This window comes from Phyllobates terribilis, unplaced genomic scaffold (assembly GCF_046119375.1).
Source record: "Phyllobates terribilis strain yellow unplaced genomic scaffold, ASM4611937v1 Scaffold_3__8_contigs__length_932513732, whole genome shotgun sequence".
NCBI lineage: Eukaryota > Metazoa > Chordata > Amphibia > Anura > Dendrobatidae > Phyllobates > Phyllobates terribilis.
Window position 1 is genome coordinate 412,880,910 of NW_027362763.1, and position 25,301 is coordinate 412,906,210.

Genomic DNA, 25,301 nt, shown 5'->3' on the forward strand with positions numbered 1-25,301 from the left:
TTTTTTCCCCATTTTCCAGGACATCATATGGTAAAATGAATGGTGTCATTCAAAAGTACAACTCATCCCACAAAAAATAAGCCCTTACATGGCTGGAAAAATAAAAAGTTATGGTTCCTGCAAGAAGGGGAGGAAAAAACAAAAGCAAAAAAAAAAAAAACGGAAAATGGCCCAGAGGTGAAATTAATAATGCATTGAAGAGCTCGAAAGGAGACCTCAAACTTTTACACATCTTTTCCAAGTAATTAAAATCTTTGAAGTATTTGCAATCAGCAGCAAATCAATTAGTTGCAAATTGAATTTTTGGATAAAATTTGACAAAGCATCACCTCTATTCTTAATATGAGACACATTTTAGTTTAGTTTTCAAATGCTGTTATATTTTTCAACTCCAGTTTGTAATTTTTAATTCTAAAATCTAGTGAGATTGAACATCCATGAAATGTTTTCTACACATAGGGGGAGGAAGTGAATAACCACAAAAAAAATAAATACATTATAAAAACATATAATTTTATTGAGTGCATAAGGATAAAGATATATATATTAAAGCGTGAGACAGCCAAGAGTTAAATGTGCGTCGCAGTCCTGGGGTCCTACTCTATATGCTTTTCTTTTTTCCATGTTTTTTGCTTGATATATTCAGTGTATTCATTTTGATTACTAATTTATAAAATTATTTATTTTATATATTATACATTTTTCTACTAGATCTTATATACATAGACTATTTTTATAGAGATTAGAACAATATCATTTATGTGATACCCTTTCTGATACGTTTGTCGGGAACTCTCTTTTGTTTATTGCCCCCCCCCACAATTTTAATATATATATTTTTATCTTTATGTACTAAATAAAATTCGATGTTTTTATGACGGATTTATTTCTTTTTGTGGTTATTCACATCCTTCCTCCATGTGTGAAATGCAATATACCTAGTGTGAATATCCACCTAGACTAATGACATATTATTTATATCCTGGTGTATTTCAATGAAATGGTCCCATACATGGTGAATGAAAATGGTGCTTACAGTAAATCCATGCTAAATGTGCTAAATATTTTGCATCAGACAAGAAAGTAAGGTCTCCTTTAGGCTTGTACATTTAAACTTACATGAAACCCATTGCCATCTCTATGGATAATATACTCAGAGTTTATTGTGTAAAATTTTTCAGTAGCTTTGGCTTCAGGATGAATAACTCAAGCATATGATTTTCTTCTTTTGACATATGCTTTCTAATTTGAATTGGCAGCATTAACATATCTCCAGCTGTTCAGTTCAGATCTATGAGGACATGATGTCACCAGTGTCCTCAGTTATGGAAACATATTCCACCTTAATAGATATAGTATCTATGTAGGTGGAATATTTTTAGTTAAAAATGGCAAAAATGTAGGTAAAGAGCTGTTGACAATTGGCGGACAGCAACAGAAAATGTCAGCAGTGAATGATATAACAATGGTATTTTGTGCCGAGTCTGGCATTGGCAGGATAATCTCTCTGGCACTGGCAGGATAATCTCTCTGGCACTGGCAGGATAATCTCTCTGGCACTGGCAGGATAATCTCTCAGGCAATGTTGGGTTTTATGTGTCAGATACACAATGTACAGGCATCTATGGCAGGCTCTAAGGGAGTTTCTGTGGCTGACACTCAATGGGGAATTGATTGCAGTCATTGACGTGCCTTTAATGTGTATCTGAGGTGGGGCACACACTGGGAAAGGAACATATTTGTCTTAATTTCAGTACCACTTGGATTATTAGAAAGGGCAACGCAAAAATTGAATTATTAACGTAGTACTAAAAAAACTATATTGCTAAAAAAAAATAACAAAAAAATCCAAACTGCTCAATGAGGTACTAAAATGTAAAATTAGCCACATGCATTAGATCATTTTGAGAGTATCTAGCACAAACGCCGCTCAACAACTGCTATTGAGAGAAGGTTTGGAGAAGCCACCGATGACTGACCTCTTGGTCACCCGAGTGGCTTGGTTCTCGTCCAGCTTTTAAATGCATTTTCCCTGAAACCCTGCAGTGTTTCAGAGTAAAAGATACATGGCTGAAATGATGTCTAGCTCTGATGGCATGTAGCTGCCATGGTCAAACTGAATCAACAAGTGCTGCACACAAATGACTTGAGAAGTTTAAAATGCTGGTATTCCAAATGTACTGATTAAAACATCAAGTTCTGGAAAGATAGCCAATAAGTGATGTGGGTAAGCAGTCTGGCAGCATATCCACCTGCCTAGACTATAATGGAATCTCATGTAATATTGTTCATACCTATAAACAGCTTGTATAATCATGGAAACCACAGTTTAATAATGCAACTCCAGACATTATTTTTTTTCTCTTTTCAGGAGTGGGAGTGGTTGTAGTAAAGGGGATTTATGAAATGCTTATGTTTATAAATGTATGTTTAAAGTAATCTAATAAAAAACATCTATATGTTTATGGACTGTAAGTCTTAAAAATTAATTGCACATTACACTTGTGAAATGGGAGCTCATATAATGTAGAAAAGCAAAAAACACTTTGCAAATCAACATACACAAAATCAAAACTGTTTATAGTCACCTTTCAGTCATGTAACTCATGTTTGCTTTTCATAAATAAGTTATATCTTTGGTAATTTTAGGGGTAAAATTGCCAATATGGTTATTTTTTTAAATCAGCTTTATTATGGTCATTGGGGATTTAAATAATGTTTTTTTTCCTGTAAAATTCTTTAATTATTGATACTTTTATGCCTATTATACACAAATGATTTGCTAGTGTTCTGAAAGCTAAAGGAATGGTATCTAAATAATATTTTACTAATATGCAGTATACGATCCAATAAATGTTACTACACATTTTAAAAGAATTATATGTGGCTTCACAAAAAGAATTTTGTTCATTTTTTGGAAGTTTTTGTTTCCTTTTGCAGTGGGTCGTTTATTTATTCATTTATTCAATCTTTCCTAAATAGGTTCCAGAAGCCGTTAATTTCAATAGCAAAAGCAGCAAAGAAAGAAATGGATCTGGAAATGAAAATGAGAAAGGTGGAAGAAGAATGGAGTGAGCAGGTATATGAATATTTGCATTAAACATGATTTCACCAGCATTATTGAACATCTGCAACTCAGCTTGTCCTATTTTGTTCGAAGTGGATGGAAAATGAATTGCAGTGTTCTTGTGTACTACTACCAACACTTTACTGCTTGAAAAAACTGAAAGATGTTCCTAACATGAGTACTGGAGGGGATACAACTTATAGTTTTCATTACACAATACCATAACATATAAATCCAAAGGAAGTCAAAACCCCTTGCCATGAGGCAGATGCTAATGCCCCATATTAGGGGAAAAAAATTTCACGACTAGATCCCAACATCATATCATAGAATCTAGTACTCATAGCCTGTAATGTTATATTGATCAAGAAATTCATCCAAGCCCTCCTTGAACTTGTTTTGTGAATCGACCATTACAATATCTTGTAACAGATATATTGCCTCACTGCTCCTACAGTAAGAATTGCATATAGTGATGGTGAATAAACCTTCTTTCCTCTAGACGTAGAGGATGCCTCCTTGTCATCATTGCAGGCCTAGGTGTAAAAAGATCATTAGAAAGATCTTTGTACTGTCTATTCATATATTCGTACATTGTATTTATTTGACCCTAAGCCTTTATTTTTTTCCAAACTGAATAACCCCAAGTTTGATAACCTGTCTTGGTACTGCAGTCTTCCCACCCATTGAAAAACTTTGCTTACTCTTCTCTGCATCTGCTGTAATTCGGCTTTGTCCTTCTTAGAATACTGTGCACAATTTTGAGCTCCAGTTCATAAGTGTGTGCGAATTAGTGACTTGTATAGAGGCAAAACTATGTTCTTGCCATGAGCATGTATGTCTTTTTTTTAATGCATCTCATGATTTATTTTGTCCGGGTGGTAGCTGCCTAGCAATGATCACTAAAGAGAAGAAAGAAGTACTGACATTAGCTCACCAGATTAGGGAAAATACCTTAAATGAGGGTGCAGTGCACAGAGGCTTCAGACCAGCTTCTGAGCTATGAGAACAACATGAGGTAAGGTAAAATTCCAGTATCCGCAAAAAATAGGGTTAAGTTAAAACATCAGGAAACGTCAGGACAAAGAGTGTCAAGCTCGAAATGTGTAGACCCTCTGCTTTTCTCTCTCTTTTTTTCTTCCCTCAACATGGTTTTAATTTTTCCCTGTTTTTAAATATATCAAATAAACATGACGTTTTAACTTACCTCAATTTTTTGTGGAAGCTGGAATTTTACCTTACTTCATACTGATCAGTAAAGTTGAGTTTACTGTTCACCAATACACCCACATCTTTTTCAGAGATGGTTTTACTATGTAGCACGTAACAGTACATTTTTTTCTCTACATAAGTGCATGACTTTACATTTATCTATGTTAAACTTCAATTACCAATTCTCGGCCCAGCGCTCCAACTTCTCAAAATCCCGCTGTAGTATTAAATTATATTCCTCTGTGTTGATTACCTTGCAGAGCTTAGTATCATCTGCAAATATTGGCATTTTTCTCTGTATGCCTCAACAAAATCATTAATAAATATAATAAAAAGAAGAGGGTCCATTACTGAGCCCACTTTCCACCAATAACCCCTCTGTTTCCTATCTTTGAGCCAGTTGTTAACCCAATTACACATACTTACCCCTTGTCCTATTAATCTCATTTTATGTGCTAACTCTTTGTGTGGCACCATATCAAAAGCCTTTGCAAAGTCCAGATAATCAACACACATGGCCATACTCTGGTCCGGTCTGGAAATTACCTCCTCATAACAGCTGATCAGATTTGTTTAACAAGAACGATCCCTCATAAACCCATATTGATGCTGGTTCATGAAATGATTTTTATTGAGAAACTCCAGGATAGCATCTTTTAGAGAACCCTCAAATATTTTGACTACAGTCGAGCATAGGTATGAGTGATTAAGTCAAAGATATTAGTGATATCTACATTGGTGTGAGTGATTGTTTGAATTGGTATGAGTGGTTGAGACATTGTTATGAGTGATTATCTGTACTCACATTACTATGCAAAAAAATATCAAGGACAATAAGAGTAATCAAGAGGATAACTGGGATTATAGATTCAAATCCTATGTGAGGATTGTTCTCATATTAGTATTTTTCCCGGGTTCTCTAGTGAAATCTAAAGTCAAATGTAGACATTTTAAATTGGTGTCCCCATTTAAATGGCTGAGATTAGTTTAAAAGAAAAAAAATTATACTACCCTCACTAATGTCCCACAGTGCCCATTTCAATTCTGACTAGGCCTCTGCTGATCTCTACTTCCTGGACACACCAGAAAATACCAGTTCTGCCCAGTGATTGGCTAAGCAGGCACTTCCTGGTACTTCCATTTAATGTGGGGCATTGTTGAGCGAGTGGGTCAGTATTGCTTTTTTTGTTAAACCAGTCTGAGCTCTTTAATTGGGGGAATCTATTTGAAGTGTCTATATTTTACTTTAGATTTCAATTTAGAATGTGACGCTGACATTAGTGGTTGTCAGGGATTTAGATCCCAATTATCACAGAGACCACCCGCTGTGATCTTTGGAGCGAACAGCTCTCTGCTGCCCCCTATAGTCCGGACAATTACATGATTGGCCGATGATCAACCGAGGGGACCGCAGGTTGTTCTCACTAATTAGTTCTTGGAAAACTAACAGTTAGCGTATGGCATATGCACCTCCAGATTCCAACGCATGGAATATGTGTATATACCACCGTACGATCGCTGCTAACTCCATGATAACCCCCGAAAGACCATTATCAGTCACCACCAATCCGTTTTTAAATACAGGCTGATTGGACACCTTATATGTAGCGTATGGCTTCAGGGCGAGGCACGATTACAGAACAAAAGAAACATAACTATTAAATTTTATATTTAATCCAAAGGGAGGCAGTGTTTATGAAAAAATATACAAAATATTTTACAAAGGGGACTAAATAATGCAGCATCTACAGTCACAGAAAATAAAAGGAATTAACAGAAGAACTTACTATATCAATTGAGACCAATGAGACAATTCAGTTTAGCCGGAGGAGAGCGCTTCGATTGGCCGTTTTGTGAATGGGGTCCCTGCATACACGAAAAATGTATCTCTAAGCATGAACTCAAATCATAATTCGGCTTGATATTTTATCAGCCCGAGTACAACCCACACACTGCCCTGTGATGATCTCATATGGGCCGGGTTGTGAGCTGGTCTAAGCCCTTGATTTTATGAGATCCCCAACTTATGCAATAACTCCTCGCTGGATGATAGCAGAAGTTTGACATTGACACCATATTTTCCATCGGAATTTTATCTTTACTTAGAGACCAAACATGGCATAGCTGTTGTCAGTTATCTTTTTACTGTTGATTTACAGCTCATCAGTAGGTGTCACAGATATGAAAAAATATGCACATTGTTCCCCAATTAGCCCTGCAGCTAAAAATATACAGTACCGTATATTCCGGCGTATAAGACGACCTGGTGTATAAGACGACCCCCCTACTTTCCTGTTAAAATATAGAGTTTAGGATATATTCACCGTATAAGACTACCCCTTTTCCAACGCATACCAAACACCGGTAAAAATTAAAAAAAAACAGATTTGAATTTAACATGGTCCTTTTTTAATTTAAATTCTTATGACATGCAGGTATATAGCAGGAAAACTGTCACTCATAAACATATTAAAATAGGGGGGACCCCACGTCATTTTTTGGGGGGGTCCCCCATTCTAATAGCTAGTAAAGGCTAGGTATTCAGCTGGGGGCTGATATTAGTAGCCTGGGAAGCTCCGTGGGTATTACCCTCTTCCCAGACTTCAAACATCTGCCCCAGCCGTCTGCTTAACCTCCGCTAGAGACTATAATGATGGTGGATCCCACGCCAATTTTCTTTTTAAAAAATCCTTTATTTTAACACTAAATGACAATTGAGGGGTTAATAAAGATGCAGTCCCTAAATTATTAATTTTGTAATTAATTTTTCCCAAAAATGTTGACGTGGGGATTCGCCATATTTTTGTGTCCAGCCAGGTACAGCAGGTACCTGGCCGGACACAACAATATAGGCAAGCCCTTTTTTTTTTAATTATTTCATGAAATAATTAAAAAAAAAAATACGTGGGGCTTCGCCCTATTTTTGTGTCCAGCCAGGTACAACTAGGCAGCTGGGGGCTGGAATCTGCAGCGCAGGGAGGCCCAAGCTTTCTGGGCCCCCCCCCGCTGCAAATTGCAGTCCGCAGCCACCCCGGAAAATGGCGCGTTCATAGAAGCGCCATCTTCTGGCGCTGTACCCAACTCATCCAGGGCCCTGGTGCGATGGCTCACTGGGTAATAAAGGGGTTAGGGCCAGCTTGGCATTATCAGCTGGCCCTAAGCCCGAAATTCATGGGGTCACGCCAATATTAGACATGACCGCCATGAATTTCTAGTAAAGTAATTAAAAAAAACACAACACCCAGAATAAAGTCCTTTAATTGAAATAAAGACACAATTTTTTAATGTTCTAAATTAAACCATACTTACAGTCACGCCCATTCCAGCTGAAGCCAACGATCTCCTGCAATAAAAGTAAAATAATAAAGCAACCTCATCCTTACCTCTCCATGGTTCCCAGGACCGGTCCTGCTCTGCTACATTCACATGACAGGCTGCACCGCAGCAGAACGCTGCCGTTCAGCTTGCCATGCGGCAGACACTGAGAAGCGCAGGCATGCTTGTGCTCCTCAGTGTCTGACTGTGACGGCATCCAGATGAGCCGAGATCATGTCCAATGAACTCGGCTCACCTCATGCACGTCACTGACAGCGTGGGAAAATTCTCCTGCTCCCCGCATGCGCAGTAGAAGTTTCCCACGCTGTCAGTGACGGACGTCCAGGAGGTGAGCTGAGTTCATTGTCGGCTCATCTGGATGCCGTCACAGTCAGACACTGAGGAGCGCAAGCATGCCTGCGCTTCTCAGTGTCCGCGGGATGACAGGCTGGATGGCAGCGTTCTGCTGCGGTCCAGCCTGTCATCTCGATGTAGCAGAGCTGGACCCGTCCTGGGAACCATGGAAAGGTAAGGATGAGGTTGGTTTATTATTTTTCTTTTATTGCAGGAGATCGTTGGCTTCAGCTGGAATGGGCGTGATGGTAAGTATGGTTTAATTTAGAACAATAAAGAATTGTGTGTTTATTTCAATTAAAGGACTTTATTCTGGGTGTTTGTGTTTTTTTTAACTTTGACTATGGGGTTAGTAATGGGGGTGTCTTATAGACGCCTCTCCATTACTAACCTGGGCTTGATGTCAGCTGGCATTATAAGCTGACATCAACCCCAGCCCTATTACCCCATTGCCACCGCTACAGGGCAGTGGGAAGAGCGAGGCTAAGTGCCAGAATTGGCGCGTCCTATGGATGCGCCATTTCTGGGGCGGCTGACGGCTGGTGTTTCTAGCCTGGGAGGGGGCCAATATTCATGGCACCCTTCCTGGGCTATTAATATCAGCCTCCAGCTGTCTGCCTAGCCTTTGCTAGCTATTAAAATAGGGGGGACCCCACGTCATTTTTTTGGGATCCCCCATTTTAATAGCTAGTAAAGGCTAGGTATTCAGCTGGGGGCTGATATTAGTAGCCTGGGAAGCTCCGTGGGTATTACCCCCTTCCCAGGCTTCAAACATTTGCCCCAGCTGTCTGCTTAACCTCCGCTAGAGACTAAAATTAAGGGGAACCCCACGCCAATTTTTTTTTTTAATAAATCCGTTATTTTAACACTAGATGACAAGTACAGTAACCAGTACTGTCACTGTACTTCATATATATGTGACTGACATGTTTCTATCTATCTAATCTATGTGTGATGCTCTATCTTTCTGTTATAAATTGTCGGGTACAGATGCTGAATTGCCGGCCGGCTTTTTTAAAGAGACGGTGCATGAAAACACTATTATTTGTTTTAATAAATCCTTTACACTAAATGACAAGTACAGTAAGCAATACTGTCACTGTACTTCATATATATGTGACTGACATGTTTCTATCTATCTAATCTATGTGTGATGCTCTATTCTTTCTATTCTAAATTGTCGGGTGCCGGCTTATGCCGCTGCTGAATTGCCGGCTTTTCATATATTGTCACAGAAGCGATGCGAACTTCCCTGCTCCGGACACAGCGCAGCGCTTCTGTGACAAGTGAAAGCTGTCGGCACAGAAGCCCTGCGCTGTGTCCGGAGCTGGGAATACGCAGCGATGTGTCAGTTTCAGCACAGAAGCGCTGACTGTCTGGACCTACCGCCGCCGTATTTTAACTCCCTCCACCTTATATTAACTCCGACATGGCAGGGATACGGCCACGGCAGCTTATTAACACCCCCAGAGTATCCCCGCATGTCAATTTCTGAAAGTTCAAAAACATTACCGGCGTATAAGACGACCCCAGACTAGACAGAAGATTTTTCAGTCTTCAAAAGTCGTCTTATACGCCGGAATATACGGTATGTCTCATCACAATCGGATTTATAGAAATTCCCTTATTCTATATTTTCTTTTGGTGCCTCAGCATTCAGCAAATTCATGTGGATGAAAGGAATGTGTGCCTGTGAAGGATAATGCTATTCTAAAGAGTGTGATATATTCCCTTTGATCCTTAACAATCTGTTTCCTATCTATTCAACCTTTGTCTATACACAATACACATCCTCGTTCAATCCCTGGCCTATACTGTATGTTAAACTATGTCTGTACGTCAACACATGTATCTATGGTTGTTCAACTCTCTGAAGTCTCAATTACCTGTCAATTGTATAGCTCTTGCATGTTAACTAACCTGGCTAATTAACTTCCTACCTGTAGTAGTCCATTGTACAATCCTACATCTAAATGTTAGCTCAGATTGCAAATGACAGAGGGAAGGAGAGGGGGGGTGAGTGACCTCAGAGATTTTTAATATTTTCTATAACAGTGGTAATTCACAATAGTACCCCCAATGCCTCAATAGTTTAACTGTGCCACACTTTGTGCCTTCAAATAGTAATAATGCCTCCATATAGTAGTAGTGCCTCCTTTGTACCTATATATAGCAATGGTGCCCCCACTCTGCCTCCATATAGTAATAGTACCTCCATCGTGCCTCCATATTGTAATAGTTCCCTCTTCTTGTGCCTTCATACAGTAATATTTCCCCCTCTATGATTGTACATATTAATAGTGCCTCCACTGTGCCTCCAACTTGTAAAGGTCCTCACAGTGAAAAGTACTTTTTATTAGCTTAACATCTCCTTTAAAACTAATAACAGCCAATTCCAGACTATTCTTAGACATATTATGTTTTAATGTCATCACAGTAATTGAATGTAAATTAGAATCTCTTCCATGTGTAGGTTCTAATCTTCAAACCTTACAAAAACAAAGTGCTATTGGCAAAGGATCAGTCACTAATTTTACTAGAAGAGTTAGAAGATGCCCACATGCTTCTTGCACAGATGCTGTCTTCAAAGGAAATTGATCCCCTAAGAGAGGAAGCGACTACCTGGGCAGAGAAACTAAAACGTGTGGGTGATGTCTTGGAGCTGTGGATCGATGTACAAGAGCTGTGGCAGCATCTCGAGGAAGTGTACAACAATCCCACTACTATCCAAGTAATGTATACATGTTTCATTGTAAATTATAATTGTTTTACAATACAAATTGTTTGTAACATTACAACTTTAATTTCTCTTTTGTTTTTCAAAATAATAATTTGTGACCATTTCTTGGCCCAGCGCTCCAACTTCTCAAAATCCCTCTGTAGTATTAAATTATATTCCTCTGTGTTGATTACCTTGCAGAGCTTAGTATTATCTGCAAATATTGGAATTCTTCTCTGTATGCCCTCAACAAGATCATTAATAAATATAATAAAAACAAGAGGGCCCTGCGGTAACCCACTTTCCACCAATAACCCCTCTGTTTACTATCATTGAGCCAGTTGTTAACCCAATTACACATATTTACCCCTTGTCCTATTAATCTCATTTTATGTACTAACGTTATGTTGCACCATATCAGAAGCCAACACTTTTTCATATGTCAATTACAGACACATAATGTACATAATGATACTCCTTTGTTTTATTTTCAATAAACAGGAACTACCACGGGAAGCAAGAAGATTTGCAAAAGTTAACAGACGATGGACATTGATGATGGTTTCAGCTTACAAGACAAAAAATGTCCTCCAGGTGAAGGAAATGCTAATGATTTTGAAGCAAATACCATCATTTTTTATTTTCTATTAAATAATACATTAATACAGTTAATAAATGGGAACTGTACTTTCAATAGTGCAAGGCAATCTATGGCTCTTTGCAATACATCTTATTAAATAAATCTGTTTTTTTGTTTTGTTTAACTTCATCTTGCTCAAAATCAGACTGACTACCAGCACAGTGAGGTGTCAGGTTATACTGGATATTGATCTATGGAGAGGCAAAAGGGAAGGAGAAATGAAGAGCAGAGTGAAAAAACAGGCAGCAAGAAATGCAAAAAGCTTATGCTGAGCTTTCAAACAAGTCTTTTTCCTCACTCCAGAGCTGGATTCATATTTACACTGCTGAGTACTGCAGTATAATTTATTCAATTCTGTAGCTGCTTTTTTCAGGTTTGCTAAACAATGAAGGGCAGGATTCCATCTCTCTGTGAGCTGTGCAGTGTATTGGGAGGTTCTCCACCAGCTCAGGGTTAATAGAAAATTAAGTGATAGAATCTGAAGTGGGAAAACTGGTGAAAATGCAGTCTACAAGACATGTAGGGTTGAGAGATATTGTTATTCGTCATGTACATATGCAGGACAGCTTATTCTGAATAGTTACCTGAGGTGTAGTTCCCCTTTAATTTTTTTTTTATCTAAAGGTAATAAAATATGCTTATTTGAGGTGATCCATAATAACTCAGTGTGATTTGTTGCCTGTAACAGAGACTTAAGTTGTTTTTTATATAAAGTATATATTTTAAATCACTGTAAAACATTGTATTAAATGTCTACTGGAAAACTGAAAATTCATTTTTATAGAATACATTTAGACACCATCTTTGTTGGGCCAATTATGAATTATTGGTTACAATAGTTTCCAGATTATGATCCTCACATCCATCATAATTCTAAGAAAACGGTAGGCTTGTCCCTTTCTCATTGGTATAAACCTCAACCTTAGAAATATAATTCTAGAAAATAAAACAAGAAAAAGTACATGAACCATTATTTAATAAAGGTATGGATGATCTTTGTACAGTCCTTGTGACATTCTTATTCATTCTTTTGTGTAACCTGTGTCCTTTCCTTTACTGTAAAGCAAATAAAGAATCCCCAACACAGATAATATGAGTAAGTTAGTATTCAAAGCATGTACATGGGGACATTTGTGTGAATGCTATTTTCTGTAGATATTTGTATTCCCAGAGAAACAATTCTGTTGCATATTTTCGTAACACTATTCATTCCTCTGTTATTCCTGCTAGGAATGTGTGACTGATTTGACAACTGGGTGTAACCAATAGGGGGTGTTTCCCTTCACAAGTTGATATTGTCCAATTAATGCTGCTAGTAGGAGACTTGGTTTGACAACTGGGTGTTACTAATAGGGGGTGTGTCCCTCCACAGCCTGATATTGTCCAATCAATGCTGCTAGTATGAGACTCCGTAGGGACATGCCTCTTGAACCCAGCTGTCAATGTATATATTTTTAAAAGGAATAATTAGTTCTAACACAGAATATGGCACCAATTCATCAACAGTTTTCGCCAAAATTCTGGCTTGAAATCTGTTTGAAATGTGGCAAAATCTTTGCACAATTTTTTTTTTCTACATTTTTTAATTTTCTGTTGTCAGCTTCTCCAACTTTTATAAAAAAAAGTGGATGTGATAGAGGACGTCTGACAATTGCATTATAATTTACACCACAAAAGTACTATAAATTACAACAGAAATGTACTCCAGTCCCTGGAGTACACGGCAGATGTAGGACGTGCCGAATTCATTAAGAGGTGCATGCCTCTTAACCCCTTTGCAACCATATAATGTAAATATGTGTCATATGGGCACAAGGGGTGATTTGTACTGCTGCCATGTGCCTGCAACAGCACTAACTGGAGCTAGCTCCGACCACTGCTCTTTAACCATTTAGATGCTGCAACATTTTAATGTATTTGACTGTCGAAGTGCTCTTACAGAAGTCCCCATTAGCATTCCCCATGTGATCTGATCGTTGGGTGCAATACTATGGCTGATGAGGGCCTGTTGAAGGCCTCCATTGCTATGTCAGTCCACCAATAAAGTCCAGCCAGCGCAGTTCGTGGTAGAATGTCATTTTGACTATATGCTGCAATAATTTGAAAGAAAAATTGCCCGGTCTTGAAGGGGTTAATGAATTTGGGGCACCTTACACCACCAAACCCTTCATGAAGTTTGGCATGCTACACGCCAGACTTGATAAATGGGGGCCTTCGTGTGCAAGAGGATTAAAATTAAAGCTTTTCATTCTGTGTGAAGGCTGAATGCATAGACATCAATTGAACTAAACATATCTTCAATACTCTTTTATGTAGTGCTGCTGTACAGGAGATGTTCCCAAAGAAGTTCTTCTAAGACACTTCTACCAGGAGCTGGAGATCTGTTTTTGTGGTTTAAATTCTTACCTTGGCAGAATGAGACAGACTTTCCCTCGCTTCTACTTCTTGTCAGATTTAGCTCTATTATCCGTGCTTAGTCGGCCATATGATACCAAATATCTTCACCATCATTTAAGGTACTGTATGTGTTCTTAGGAAGTGTGTATTTGTTTTTTCTTTCTTTTTTTTTTTAAGAAAGGAAATGTATATAATGTAGGCAAAAAAAAAAAAAATTAGTATGCTTGCTTGTATAGCGCTATCATATTCTACAGCGCTTTGCAGACATCATCACTGTCCCAATTGTGGCTCACAATCTACATTCCCCATCAGTATGTCTTTGGAGTGTGGGAGGAAATCGGAGAACCCGGAGGAAACCCACACAAACAAGGGAAGAACATGCAAACTCCTCGCAGTTGTTGTCCTTGGTGGGATTTGAGTCACCATGCTGTGTATGTGTATTAACAGTGAAAATACAGAAACCATATTACTATGTGACATGTATATAGGAAAGTTGAAAATAGGTAGACAATACCATTCACATGGATTTAAAATATTTTCAGGTAATTACTAGATTACACGGAGTAGTTTTTTGTCTAATAACATCATCATTAGGATCACAGTGATTTAATTGCTGTCCCTGTAATCTTCTTTATATTATAGATGTCCTTCTAGGACTTTTAAAGGTCCCCATCTATCTTGAGTTTTATACATACCATGCACTTCAAGCAATAAGTGAAATCGTTACAAGTCAATGTAACATACCTGGCGGCGTCCTTGCATGGTGGTCCATCTCCCACTGTGCAAGAGAGCGCACTTGATCTCCTGTCCAGAATGTCTCTCTGGCTTCCCTCCATGCTGTCTGTTTGTGTCTGTCTCTGCTGCTTAAGGGCGGCGCCCGATCACTTCCTGCTTTTTGTACCTGCTGTGGGTCACACCCCTTGTGCGTCCTCAGCCTATTGCTGTCTGACACTTGGTATATAGCTCAGCAGCTCCCTTCTATCCCTGCCTGAGCATATGTGTTTCTTTCAGTGTGTGCTTGCACTCTGAAGTTGCCAGGTCCCGTTCCTGTTTCCCTGTCCGCCTTTCCTGGAGGCTGTATTTCCAGGCCTGTCTGAACTGTGTCCTGTATTTCTCCTGCCTTGTGGTGTCAGCTCCCGTGTCTGAACTGTGTCCTGTATGTCTCCTGCTTTACGGTATTAGTTCCCGTTTCTGAACTAAGTCCTGTTTGTCTCCTGCTTTACGGTATTAGTTCCCGTGTCTGAACTAAGTCCTGTATGTCTCCTGCTTTTCGGTATTAGTTCCCGTGTCTGAACTAAGTCCTGTATGTCTCCTGCTTTGCGGTATTAGTTCCCGTGTCTGAACTGAGTCCTTTCCGGTATCTTGTCTGTCCTGTCTGAACACGCTCCTTGCCTGTTCGTCCCGCCTCTCTGGGGGCAGTATTCCCAGACCCGCTCCTGTATCCCGCTGCAGTGTCGGTCTCCTCCGTACACTCAGTTCCAGTCTGAACTCTCTCCTATCCTTTACCTGTTTTGTCTATGTCCATTCCCTTCCTTTTCCTGCAGAGTCTGAACTCGTACCTAACTCCTGCCAGTTGTCTCTGTACTTCCGTTTGTGAGTTTGTGGTCCACTCGCTACTTCACTGCAAGTACTCTGTGGGTGTCTGGCTCTGTCTTTCCCTTCCTGTCTGTTCCGTGTGAACAGAGTCCTGTCCTGCCCTGCTTCTGCCCGCTGCTCCGGCAGTCCTGTCCTGCCCTGCTTCTGCCCGCTGCTCCGGCAGTCCTGTCCTGCCCTGCCTGTACCCCTCTGCCTGTAATGTTCCTGAGTCCCAGTGTGTACTGGGCCCTATCCTGCCTGTATTGTTCCTGAGTCCCAGTGTGTACTGGGCCCTATCCTGCCTGTATTGTTCCTGAGTCCCGGTGTGTACTGGGTTCTATCCCGCCTGTGTTCCTACCTGCTAGTGCCTCCTGTCTGCACTCTAGCTGTGCTTGCCTTTACCCCCCTGCCTGCTTACCCGCCTGCCTGCATACCAGTCGTGCCTGCCTATACCCACCAGTCTGTGTGCCAGCCTACCAGCCTGTTCCTGTATTCCCCTGTGTGGGTCAACAGCCGTGTCCGGGGTCTGTCCTGGAGTAGCACCTGGTCCCTCTGCTCGGTTCCTCCTTGGTGCACTGGCGTCGTATGCCGTCGTGCGACCCTGGTCGGATCGGGTGAATACTTAGTCACGCCCCTCCAGGCATTCACTCTCCGGCACGGTCCAGTGGAATCACTACAATCACACGCACACGCCGCTTAGCCCGGGCGTGTGCATAACAGCATGCTCAGGCCATGGTTCCCGTTGAGCCCCACGGCCTTCGCCCTCTGAGAAGTTTTCCAGCGAATATATGCATTAAAATAAATAAATAAATTTTTTTTCCCTTAGCTGAGTTCCAGGCGAATTACGCACCGTCCAGATGGATCTATCAGCTCTCGTTCCTGCGGATCCGCCACGTTACTATGGGGATCCAAGACAGTGTCGTGCATTTGTGGAGCAATGCATGCTACACTTTAAGGCCTACCCTCTTTATTTTCCTTCCGATTGGGCTAAAGTGGCCTTTATGATGTCTTACCTGGCGGGGGATGCCTTGGAATGGATCAACCCCCTATATGAGACACAGGATCCGATCCTCCGGGACCTAATGGCCTTCCTGGTGGCCTTTCTAATGGTCTTCGATGATCCTAACCCGGAGGCTCCTGCTGAAGCTTCACTTCCCAATATCCCGGAGCAGCCCCAATGGGTAATGTGTGTGGGTAGCGTAATAGTTCTCCAGCCCAATGAGACTACTGCCCACCCAGAATCCTCACAGGGTGCCTACGCTTTCCGGAATACTTCTCCCAACCTCAAGAGGCAGTCCAGACGTGCTAGACTTAGAGGCAAGCAGTCACGCCTGGGTCTGTCCTCCCTGAGACCTCCTGAACCCTTCGGGGTGCTACCTGGTAACGAAAGGACAGAGACTCTCCTATACTCTGTACCTGATACCTCGCTCGCTTCGTCCAGTGAGTCCAACCTAGTGTACTCCGAAGCAGAGGTTACTCCCGAGTCTCTACACCCCTCCGACCAGGCGGAGGACCTCCAGTTGTGTTCAGAACCCTTCGGGGTGCCACCTGGTGGTGAATGGACAGAGACTTTCCTATACTCGGTACCCGATACCTCGCCTGCTTCCTCCAGTGAGTCCGACCTAGTGTTCTCCGAAGCAGAAGTTACTCCCGAGTCTCTACACCCCTCCGACCAGGCGGAGGACCTCCAGTTGTGTTTAGAACCCTTCGGGGTGCCACCTGGTGGTGAATGGACAGAGACTTTCCTATTTCCTGTACCTGATACCTCGCCTGCTTCCTCCAGTGAGTCCGACCTAGTGTTCTCCGAAGCAGAAGTTACTCCCGAGTCTCTACACCCCTCCGACCAGGCGGAGGACCTCCAGTTGTGTTTAGAACCCTTCGGGGTGCCACCTGGTGGTGAATGGACAGAGACTTTCCTATTTCCTGTACCTGATACCTCGCCTGCTTCCTCCAGTGAGTCCGACCTAGTGTTCTCCGAAGCAGAAGTTACTCCCGAGTCTCTACACCCCTCCGACCAGGCGGAGGACCTCCAGTTGTGTTTAGAACCCTTCGGGGTGCCACCTGGTGGTGAATGGACAGAGACTTTCCTATTTCCTGTACCTGATAACCCATCTATTTCTTCCTGTGAGCTTGACAAGATGTACCTCGAAGCAGAGATTACCCTCAAGTCTCTGTTCCCCTCCAACCCAGTGAACGACTGGTCCTCGAATTCCCTGCGGAAGATTCTGGCAGGCCTGAAGAAGAGGGGGCGTAAGGGGGGAGGTACTGTAACATACCTGGCGGCGTCCTTGCATGGTGGTCCATCTCCCACTGTGCAAGAGAGCGCACTTGATCTCCTGTCCAGAATGTCTCTCTGGCTTCCCTCCATGCTGTCTGTTTGTGTCTGTCTCTGCTGCTTAAGGGCGGCGCCCGATCACTTCCTGCTTTTTGTACCTGCTGTGGGTCACACCCCTTGTGCGTCCTCAGCCTATTGCTGTCTGACACTTGGTATATAGCTCAGCAGCTCCCTTCTATCCCTGCCTGAGCATATGTGTTTCTTTCAGTGTGTGCTTGCACTCTGAAGTTGCCAGGTCCCGTTCCTGTTTCCCTGTCCGCCTTTCCTGGAGGCTGTATTTCCAGGCCTGTCTGAACTGTGTCCTGTATTTCTCCTGCCTTGTGGTGTCAGCTCCCGTGTCTGAACTGTGTCCTGTATGTCTCCTGCTTTACGGTATTAGTTCCCGTTTCTGAACTAAGTCCTGTTTGTCTCCTGCTTTACGGTATTAGTTCCCGTGTCTGAACTAAGTCCTGTATGTCTCCTGCTTTTCGGTATTAGTTCCCGTGTCTGAACTAAGTCCTGTATGTCTCCTGCTTTGCGGTATTAGTTCCCGTGTCTGAACTGAGTCCTTTCCGGTATCTTGTCTGTCCTGTCTGAACACGCTCCTTGCCTGTTCGTCCCGCCTCTCTGGGGGCAGTATTCCCAGACCCGCTCCTGTATCCCGCTGCAGTGTCGGTCTCCTCCGTACACTCAGTTCCAGTCTGAACTCTCTCCTATCCTTTACCTGTTTTGTCTATGTCCATTCCCTTCCTTTTCCTGCAGAGTCTGAACTCGTACCTAACTCCTGCCAGTTGTCTCTGTACTTCCGTTTGTGAGTTTGTGGTCCACTCGCTACTTCACTGCAAGTACTCTGTGGGTGTCTGGCTCTGTCTTTCCCTTCCTGTCTGTTCCGTGTGAACAGAGTCCTGTCCTGCCCTGCTTCTGCCCGCTGCTCCGGCAGTCCTGTCCTGCCCTGCTTCTGCCCGCTGCTCCGGCAGTCCTGTCCTGCCCTGCCTGTACCCCTCTGCCTGTAATGTTCCTGAGTCCCAGTGTGTACTGGGCCCTATCCTGCCTGTATTGTTCCTGAGTCCCAGTGTGTACTGGGCCCTATCCTGCCTGTATTGTTCCTGAGTCCCGGTGTGTACTGGGTTCTATCCCGCCTGTGTTCCTACCTGCTAGTGCCTCCTGTCTGCACTCTAGCTGTGCTTGCCTTTACCCCCCTGCCTGCTTACCCGCCTGCCTGCATACCAGTCGTGCCTGCCTATACCCACCAGTCTGTGTGCCAGCCTACCAGCCTGTTCCTGTATTCCCCTGTGTGGGTCAACAGCCGTGTCCGGGGTCTGTCCTGGAGTAGCACCTGGTCCCTCTGCTCGGTTCCTCCTTGGTGCACTGGCGTCGTATGCCGTCGTGCGACCCTGGTCGGATCGGGTGAATACTTAGTCACGCCCCTCCAGGCATTCACTCTCCGGCACGGTCCAGTGGAATCACTACAATCACACGCACACGCCGCTTAGCCCGGGCGTGTGCATAACATCAATAACTGTATTTGATCTTCATGATTGTTTTATAATTGAAATTTATTGCCTTTTAGGAACTTGTTTAGTGGGGTTTCCTCTATTGAAGTAGAGAAAGTTGAAGAGGAGGAAAGTGAGATGTCTGATGAAGAGGAAGTTGAAGCAACAGGTTCGCTTCTTGACTTTTTAAGTGTTCGGTCTGGAAATGAAGGCTGGCTTTCAATGGGGCAAAGGAGCACAACACACGTCACAGACACTGAAAGTGTATTTCAAAGATCATTAAAATCTGTAAGTTAATTTTAGTTTAATTTTTTACTTTAACTTTTATTAAAATATTGTAGGGTTTTGAGCTCTCTGGTAGCAGCTTGGATACGCACAAGCACAGAGCTTTTATATCAAAACAGAATAAAGTTTATTGTCGTTCATAAACTTTACAGCTCCAAAATAAAACAGTCTTTCTTCAACACAAATTAATAACCAAACAGGTCTTTCTTTAATAAATAACAAAACAGTTCTGTCTCTGAATTAGGCAAAGTAAATCAAACGGTCTCACCAACTTGGTATTACAGGAACCTCTCAGGCTGCAGTACAGACTATCCACCAGCTCTGTCTTTCTCCAGCCTCAGCACACTACTACCTGAGCTATACCAGGTGCATTTTATTAGGCCATTAAGACCCGGACTAGTGTATGGGAGCGACCTTTCCCACCCTGGCTCTTTTAACCGTTCCTAAATCCCAGACCCAAAATCCAGTCAAAATAAAAAACATCTCAGTAGCACATACCTGCCATCCAGGACCTTACTTCCTGCCTTTTTTTACATAATCTATGCACTCTTGGCAGGAACTATTTATTCTGTTTAAGTGGTTTTCCCACAGATTTCTGGTTGAATTCCAACGCATACCAAACACCGGTAAAAATTAAAAAAAAACAGATTTGAATTTAACATGGTCCTTTTTTAATTTAAATTCTTATGACATGCAGGTATATAGCAGGAAAACTGTCACTCATAAACATATTAAAATAGGGGGGACCCCACGTCATTTTTTGGGGGGGTCCCCCATTCTAATAGCTAGTAAAGGCTAGGTATTCAGCTGGGGGCTGATATTAGTAGCCTGGGAAGCTCCGTGGGTATTACCCTCTTCCCAGACTTCAAACATCTGCCCCAGCCGTCTGCTTAACCTCCGCTAGAGACTATAATGATGGTGGATCCCACGCCAATTTTCTTTTTAAAAAATCCTTTATTTTAACACTAAATGACAATTGAGGGGTTAATAAAGATGCAGTCCCTAAATTATTAATTTTGTAATTAATTTTTCCCAAAAATGTTGACGTGGGGATTCGCCATATTTTTGTGTCCAGCCAGGTACAGCAGGTACCTGGCCGGACACAACAATATAGGCAAGCCCTTTTTTTTTTAATTATTTCATGAAATAATTAAAAAAAAAAATACGTGGGGCTTCGCCCTATTTTTGTGTCCAGCCAGGTACAACTAGGCAGCTGGGGGCTGGAATCTGCAGCGCAGGGAGGCCCAAGCTTTCTGGGCCCCCCCCCGCTGCAAATTGCAGTCCGCAGCCACCCCGGAAAATGGCGCGTTCATAGAAGCGCCATCTTCTGGCGCTGTACCCAACTCATCCAGGGCCCTGGTGCGATGGCTCACTGGGTAATAAAGGGGTTAGGGCCAGCTTGGCATTATCAGCTGGCCCTAAGCCCGAAATTCATGGGGTCACGCCAATATTAGACATGACCGCCATGAATTTCTAGTAAAGTAATTAAAAAAAACACAACACCCAGAATAAAGTCCTTTAATTGAAATAAAGACACAATTTTTTAATGTTCTAAATTAAACCATACTTACAGTCACGCCCATTCCAGCTGAAGCCAACGATCTCCTGCAATAAAAGTAAAATAATAAAGCAACCTCATCCTTACCTCTCCATGGTTCCCAGGACCGGTCCTGCTCTGCTACATTCACATGACAGGCTGCACCGCAGCAGAACGCTGCCGTTCAGCTTGCCATGCGGCAGACACTGAGAAGCGCAGGCATGCTTGTGCTCCTCAGTGTCTGACTGTGACGGCATCCAGATGAGCCGAGATCATGTCCAATGAACTCGGCTCACCTCATGCACGTCACTGACAGCGTGGGAAAATTCTCCTGCTCCCCGCATGCGCAGTAGAAGTTTCCCACGCTGTCAGTGACGGACGTCCAGGAGGTGAGCTGAGTTCATTGTCGGCTCATCTGGATGCCGTCACAGTCAGACACTGAGGAGCGCAAGCATGCCTGCGCTTCTCAGTGTCCGCGGGATGACAGGCTGGATGGCAGCGTTCTGCTGCGGTCCAGCCTGTCATCTCGATGTAGCAGAGCTGGACCCGTCCTGGGAACCATGGAAAGGTAAGGATGAGGTTGGTTTATTATTTTTCTTTTATTGCAGGAGATCGTTGGCTTCAGCTGGAATGGGCGTGATGGTAAGTATGGTTTAATTTAGAACAATAAAGAATTGTGTGTTTATTTCAATTAAAGGACTTTATTCTGGGTGTTTGTGTTTTTTTTAACTTTGACTATGGGGTTAGTAATGGGGGTGTCTTATAGACGCCTCTCCATTACTAACCTGGGCTTGATGTCAGCTGGCATTATAAGCTGACATCAACCCCAGCCCTATTACCCCATTGCCACCGCTACAGGGCAGTGGGAAGAGCGAGGCTAAGTGCCAGAATTGGCGCGTCCTATGGATGCGCCATTTCTGGGGCGGCTGACGGCTGGTGTTTCTAGCCTGGGAGGGGGCCAATATTCATGGCACCCTTCCTGGGCTATTAATATCAGCCTCCAGCTGTCTGCCTAGCCTTTGCTAGCTATTAAAATAGGGGGGACCCCACGTCATTTTTTTGGGATCCCCCATTTTAATAGCTAGTAAAGGCTAGGTATTCAGCTGGGGGCTGATATTAGTAGCCTGGGAAGCTCCGTGGGTATTACCCCCTTCCCAGGCTTCAAACATTTGCCCCAGCTGTCTGCTTAACCTCCGCTAGAGACTAAAATTAAGGGGAACCCCACGCCAATTTTTTTTTTTAATAAATCCGTTATTTTAACACTAGATGACAAGTACAGTAACCAGTACTGTCACTGTACTTCATATATATGTGACTGACATGTTTCTATCTATCTAATCTATGTGTGATGCTCTATCTTTCTGTTATAAATTGTCGGGTACAGATGCTGAATTGCCGGCCGGCTTTTTTAAAGAGACGGTGCATGAAAACACTATTATTTGTTTTAATAAATCCTTTACACTAAATGACAAGTACAGTAAGCAATACTGTCACTGTACTTCATATATATGTGACTGACATGTTTCTATCTATCTAATCTATGTGTGATGCTCTATTCTTTCTATTCTAAATTGTCGGGTGCCGGCTTATGCCGCTGCTGAATTGCCGGCTTTTCATATATTGTCACAGAAGCGATGCGAACTTCCCTGCTCCGGACACAGCGCAGCGCTTCTGTGACAAGTGAAAGCTGTCGGCACAGAAGCCCTGCGCTGTGTCCGGAGCTGGGAATACGCAGCGATGTGTCAGTTTCAGCACAGAAGCGCTGACTGTCTGGACCTACCGCCGCCGTATTTTAACTCCCTCCACCTTATATTAACTCCGACATGGCAGGGATACGGCCACGGCAGCTTATTAACACCCCCAGAGTATCCCCGCATGTCAATTTCTGAAAGTTCAAAAACATTACCGGCGTATAAGACGACCCCAGACTAGACAGAAGATTTTTCAGTCTTCAAAAGTCGTCTTATACGCCGGAATATACGGTATGTCTCATCACAATCGGATTTATAGAAATTCCCTTATTCTATATTTTCTTTTGGTGCCTCAGCATTCAGCAAATTCATGTGGATGAAAGGAATGTGTGCCTGTGAAGGATAATGCTATTCTAAAGAGTGTGATATATTCCCTTTGATCCTTAACAATCTGTTTCCTATCTATTCAACCTTTGTCTATACACAATACACATCCTCGTTCAATCCCTGGCCTATACTGTATGTTAAACTATGTCTGTACGTCAACACATGTATCTATGGTTGTTCAACTCTCTGAAGTCTCAATTACCTGTCAATTGTATAGCTCTTGCATGTTAACTAACCTGGCTAATTAACTTCCTACCTGTAGTAGTCCATTGTACAATCCTACATCTAAATGTTAGCTCAGATTGCAAATGACAGAGGGAAGGAGAGGGGGGGTGAGTGACCTCAGAGATTTTTAATATTTTCTATAACAGTGGTAATTCACAATAGTACCCCCAATGCCTCAATAGTTTAACTGTGCCACACTTTGTGCCTTCAAATAGTAATAATGCCTCCATATAGTAGTAGTGCCTCCTTTGTACCTATATATAGCAATGGTGCCCCCACTCTGCCTCCATATAGTAATAGTACCTCCATCGTGCCTCCATATTGTAATAGTTCCCTCTTCTTGTGCCTTCATACAGTAATATTTCCCCCTCTATGATTGTACATATTAATAGTGCCTCCACTGTGCCTCCAACTTGTAAAGGTCCTCACAGTGAAAAGTACTTTTTATTAGCTTAACATCTCCTTTAAAACTAATAACAGCCAATTCCAGACTATTCTTAGACATATTATGTTTTAATGTCATCACAGTAATTGAATGTAAATTAGAATCTCTTCCATGTGTAGGTTCTAATCTTCAAACCTTACAAAAACAAAGTGCTATTGGCAAAGGATCAGTCACTAATTTTACTAGAAGAGTTAGAAGATGCCCACATGCTTCTTGCACAGATGCTGTCTTCAAAGGAAATTGATCCCCTAAGAGAGGAAGCGACTACCTGGGCAGAGAAACTAAAACGTGTGGGTGATGTCTTGGAGCTGTGGATCGATGTACAAGAGCTGTGGCAGCATCTCGAGGAAGTGTACAACAATCCCACTACTATCCAAGTAATGTATACATGTTTCATTGTAAATTATAATTGTTTTACAATACAAATTGTTTGTAACATTACAACTTTAATTTCTCTTTTGTTTTTCAAAATAATAATTTGTGACCATTTCTTGGCCCAGCGCTCCAACTTCTCAAAATCCCTCTGTAGTATTAAATTATATTCCTCTGTGTTGATTACCTTGCAGAGCTTAGTATTATCTGCAAATATTGGAATTCTTCTCTGTATGCCCTCAACAAGATCATTAATAAATATAATAAAAACAAGAGGGCCCTGCGGTAACCCACTTTCCACCAATAACCCCTCTGTTTACTATCATTGAGCCAGTTGTTAACCCAATTACACATATTTACCCCTTGTCCTATTAATCTCATTTTATGTACTAACGTTATGTTGCACCATATCAGAAGCCAACACTTTTTCATATGTCAATTACAGACACATAATGTACATAATGATACTCCTTTGTTTTATTTTCAATAAACAGGAACTACCACGGGAAGCAAGAAGATTTGCAAAAGTTAACAGACGATGGACATTGATGATGGTTTCAGCTTACAAGACAAAAAATGTCCTCCAGGTGAAGGAAATGCTAATGATTTTGAAGCAAATACCATCATTTTTTATTTTCTATTAAATAATACATTAATACAGTTAATAAATGGGAACTGTACTTTCAATAGTGCAAGGCAATCTATGGCTCTTTGCAATACATCTTATTAAATAAATCTGTTTTTTTGTTTTGTTTAACTTCATCTTGCTCAAAATCAGACTGACTACCAGCACAGTGAGGTGTCAGGTTATACTGGATATTGATCTATGGAGAGGCAAAAGGGAAGGAGAAATGAAGAGCAGAGTGAAAAAACAGGCAGCAAGAAATGCAAAAAGCTTATGCTGAGCTTTCAAACAAGTCTTTTTCCTCACTCCAGAGCTGGATTCATATTTACACTGCTGAGTACTGCAGTATAATTTATTCAATTCTGTAGCTGCTTTTTTCAGGTTTGCTAAACAATGAAGGGCAGGATTCCATCTCTCTGTGAGCTGTGCAGTGTATTGGGAGGTTCTCCACCAGCTCAGGGTTAATAGAAAATTAAGTGATAGAATCTGAAGTGGGAAAACTGGTGAAAATGCAGTCTACAAGACATGTAGGGTTGAGAGATATTGTTATTCGTCATGTACATATGCAGGACAGCTTATTCTGAATAGTTACCTGAGGTGTAGTTCCCCTTTAATTTTTTTTTTATCTAAAGGTAATAAAATATGCTT

The 25,301-nt window shown here is 42.0% G+C and overlaps 1 protein-coding gene across 1 annotated transcript in view; it reads left to right on the top strand.

The window, feature by feature from the left end:
* Positions 1 to 25,301, top strand: part of LOC141259500 (dynein axonemal heavy chain 5-like) — a 482,742-nt gene that overhangs the window by 184,725 nt on the left and 272,716 nt on the right. Inside the window, exons 35-39 of the mRNA XM_073675609.1 lie at positions 2,983 to 3,079; positions 10,422 to 10,679; positions 11,169 to 11,261; positions 13,624 to 13,823; positions 19,164 to 19,374. Of these exons, the coding sequence (XP_073531710.1) occupies positions 2,983 to 3,079; positions 10,422 to 10,679; positions 11,169 to 11,261; positions 13,624 to 13,823; positions 19,164 to 19,374 (859 nt within the window). The remainder of the gene's footprint in view (positions 1 to 2,982; positions 3,080 to 10,421; positions 10,680 to 11,168; positions 11,262 to 13,623; positions 13,824 to 19,163; positions 19,375 to 25,301) is intronic.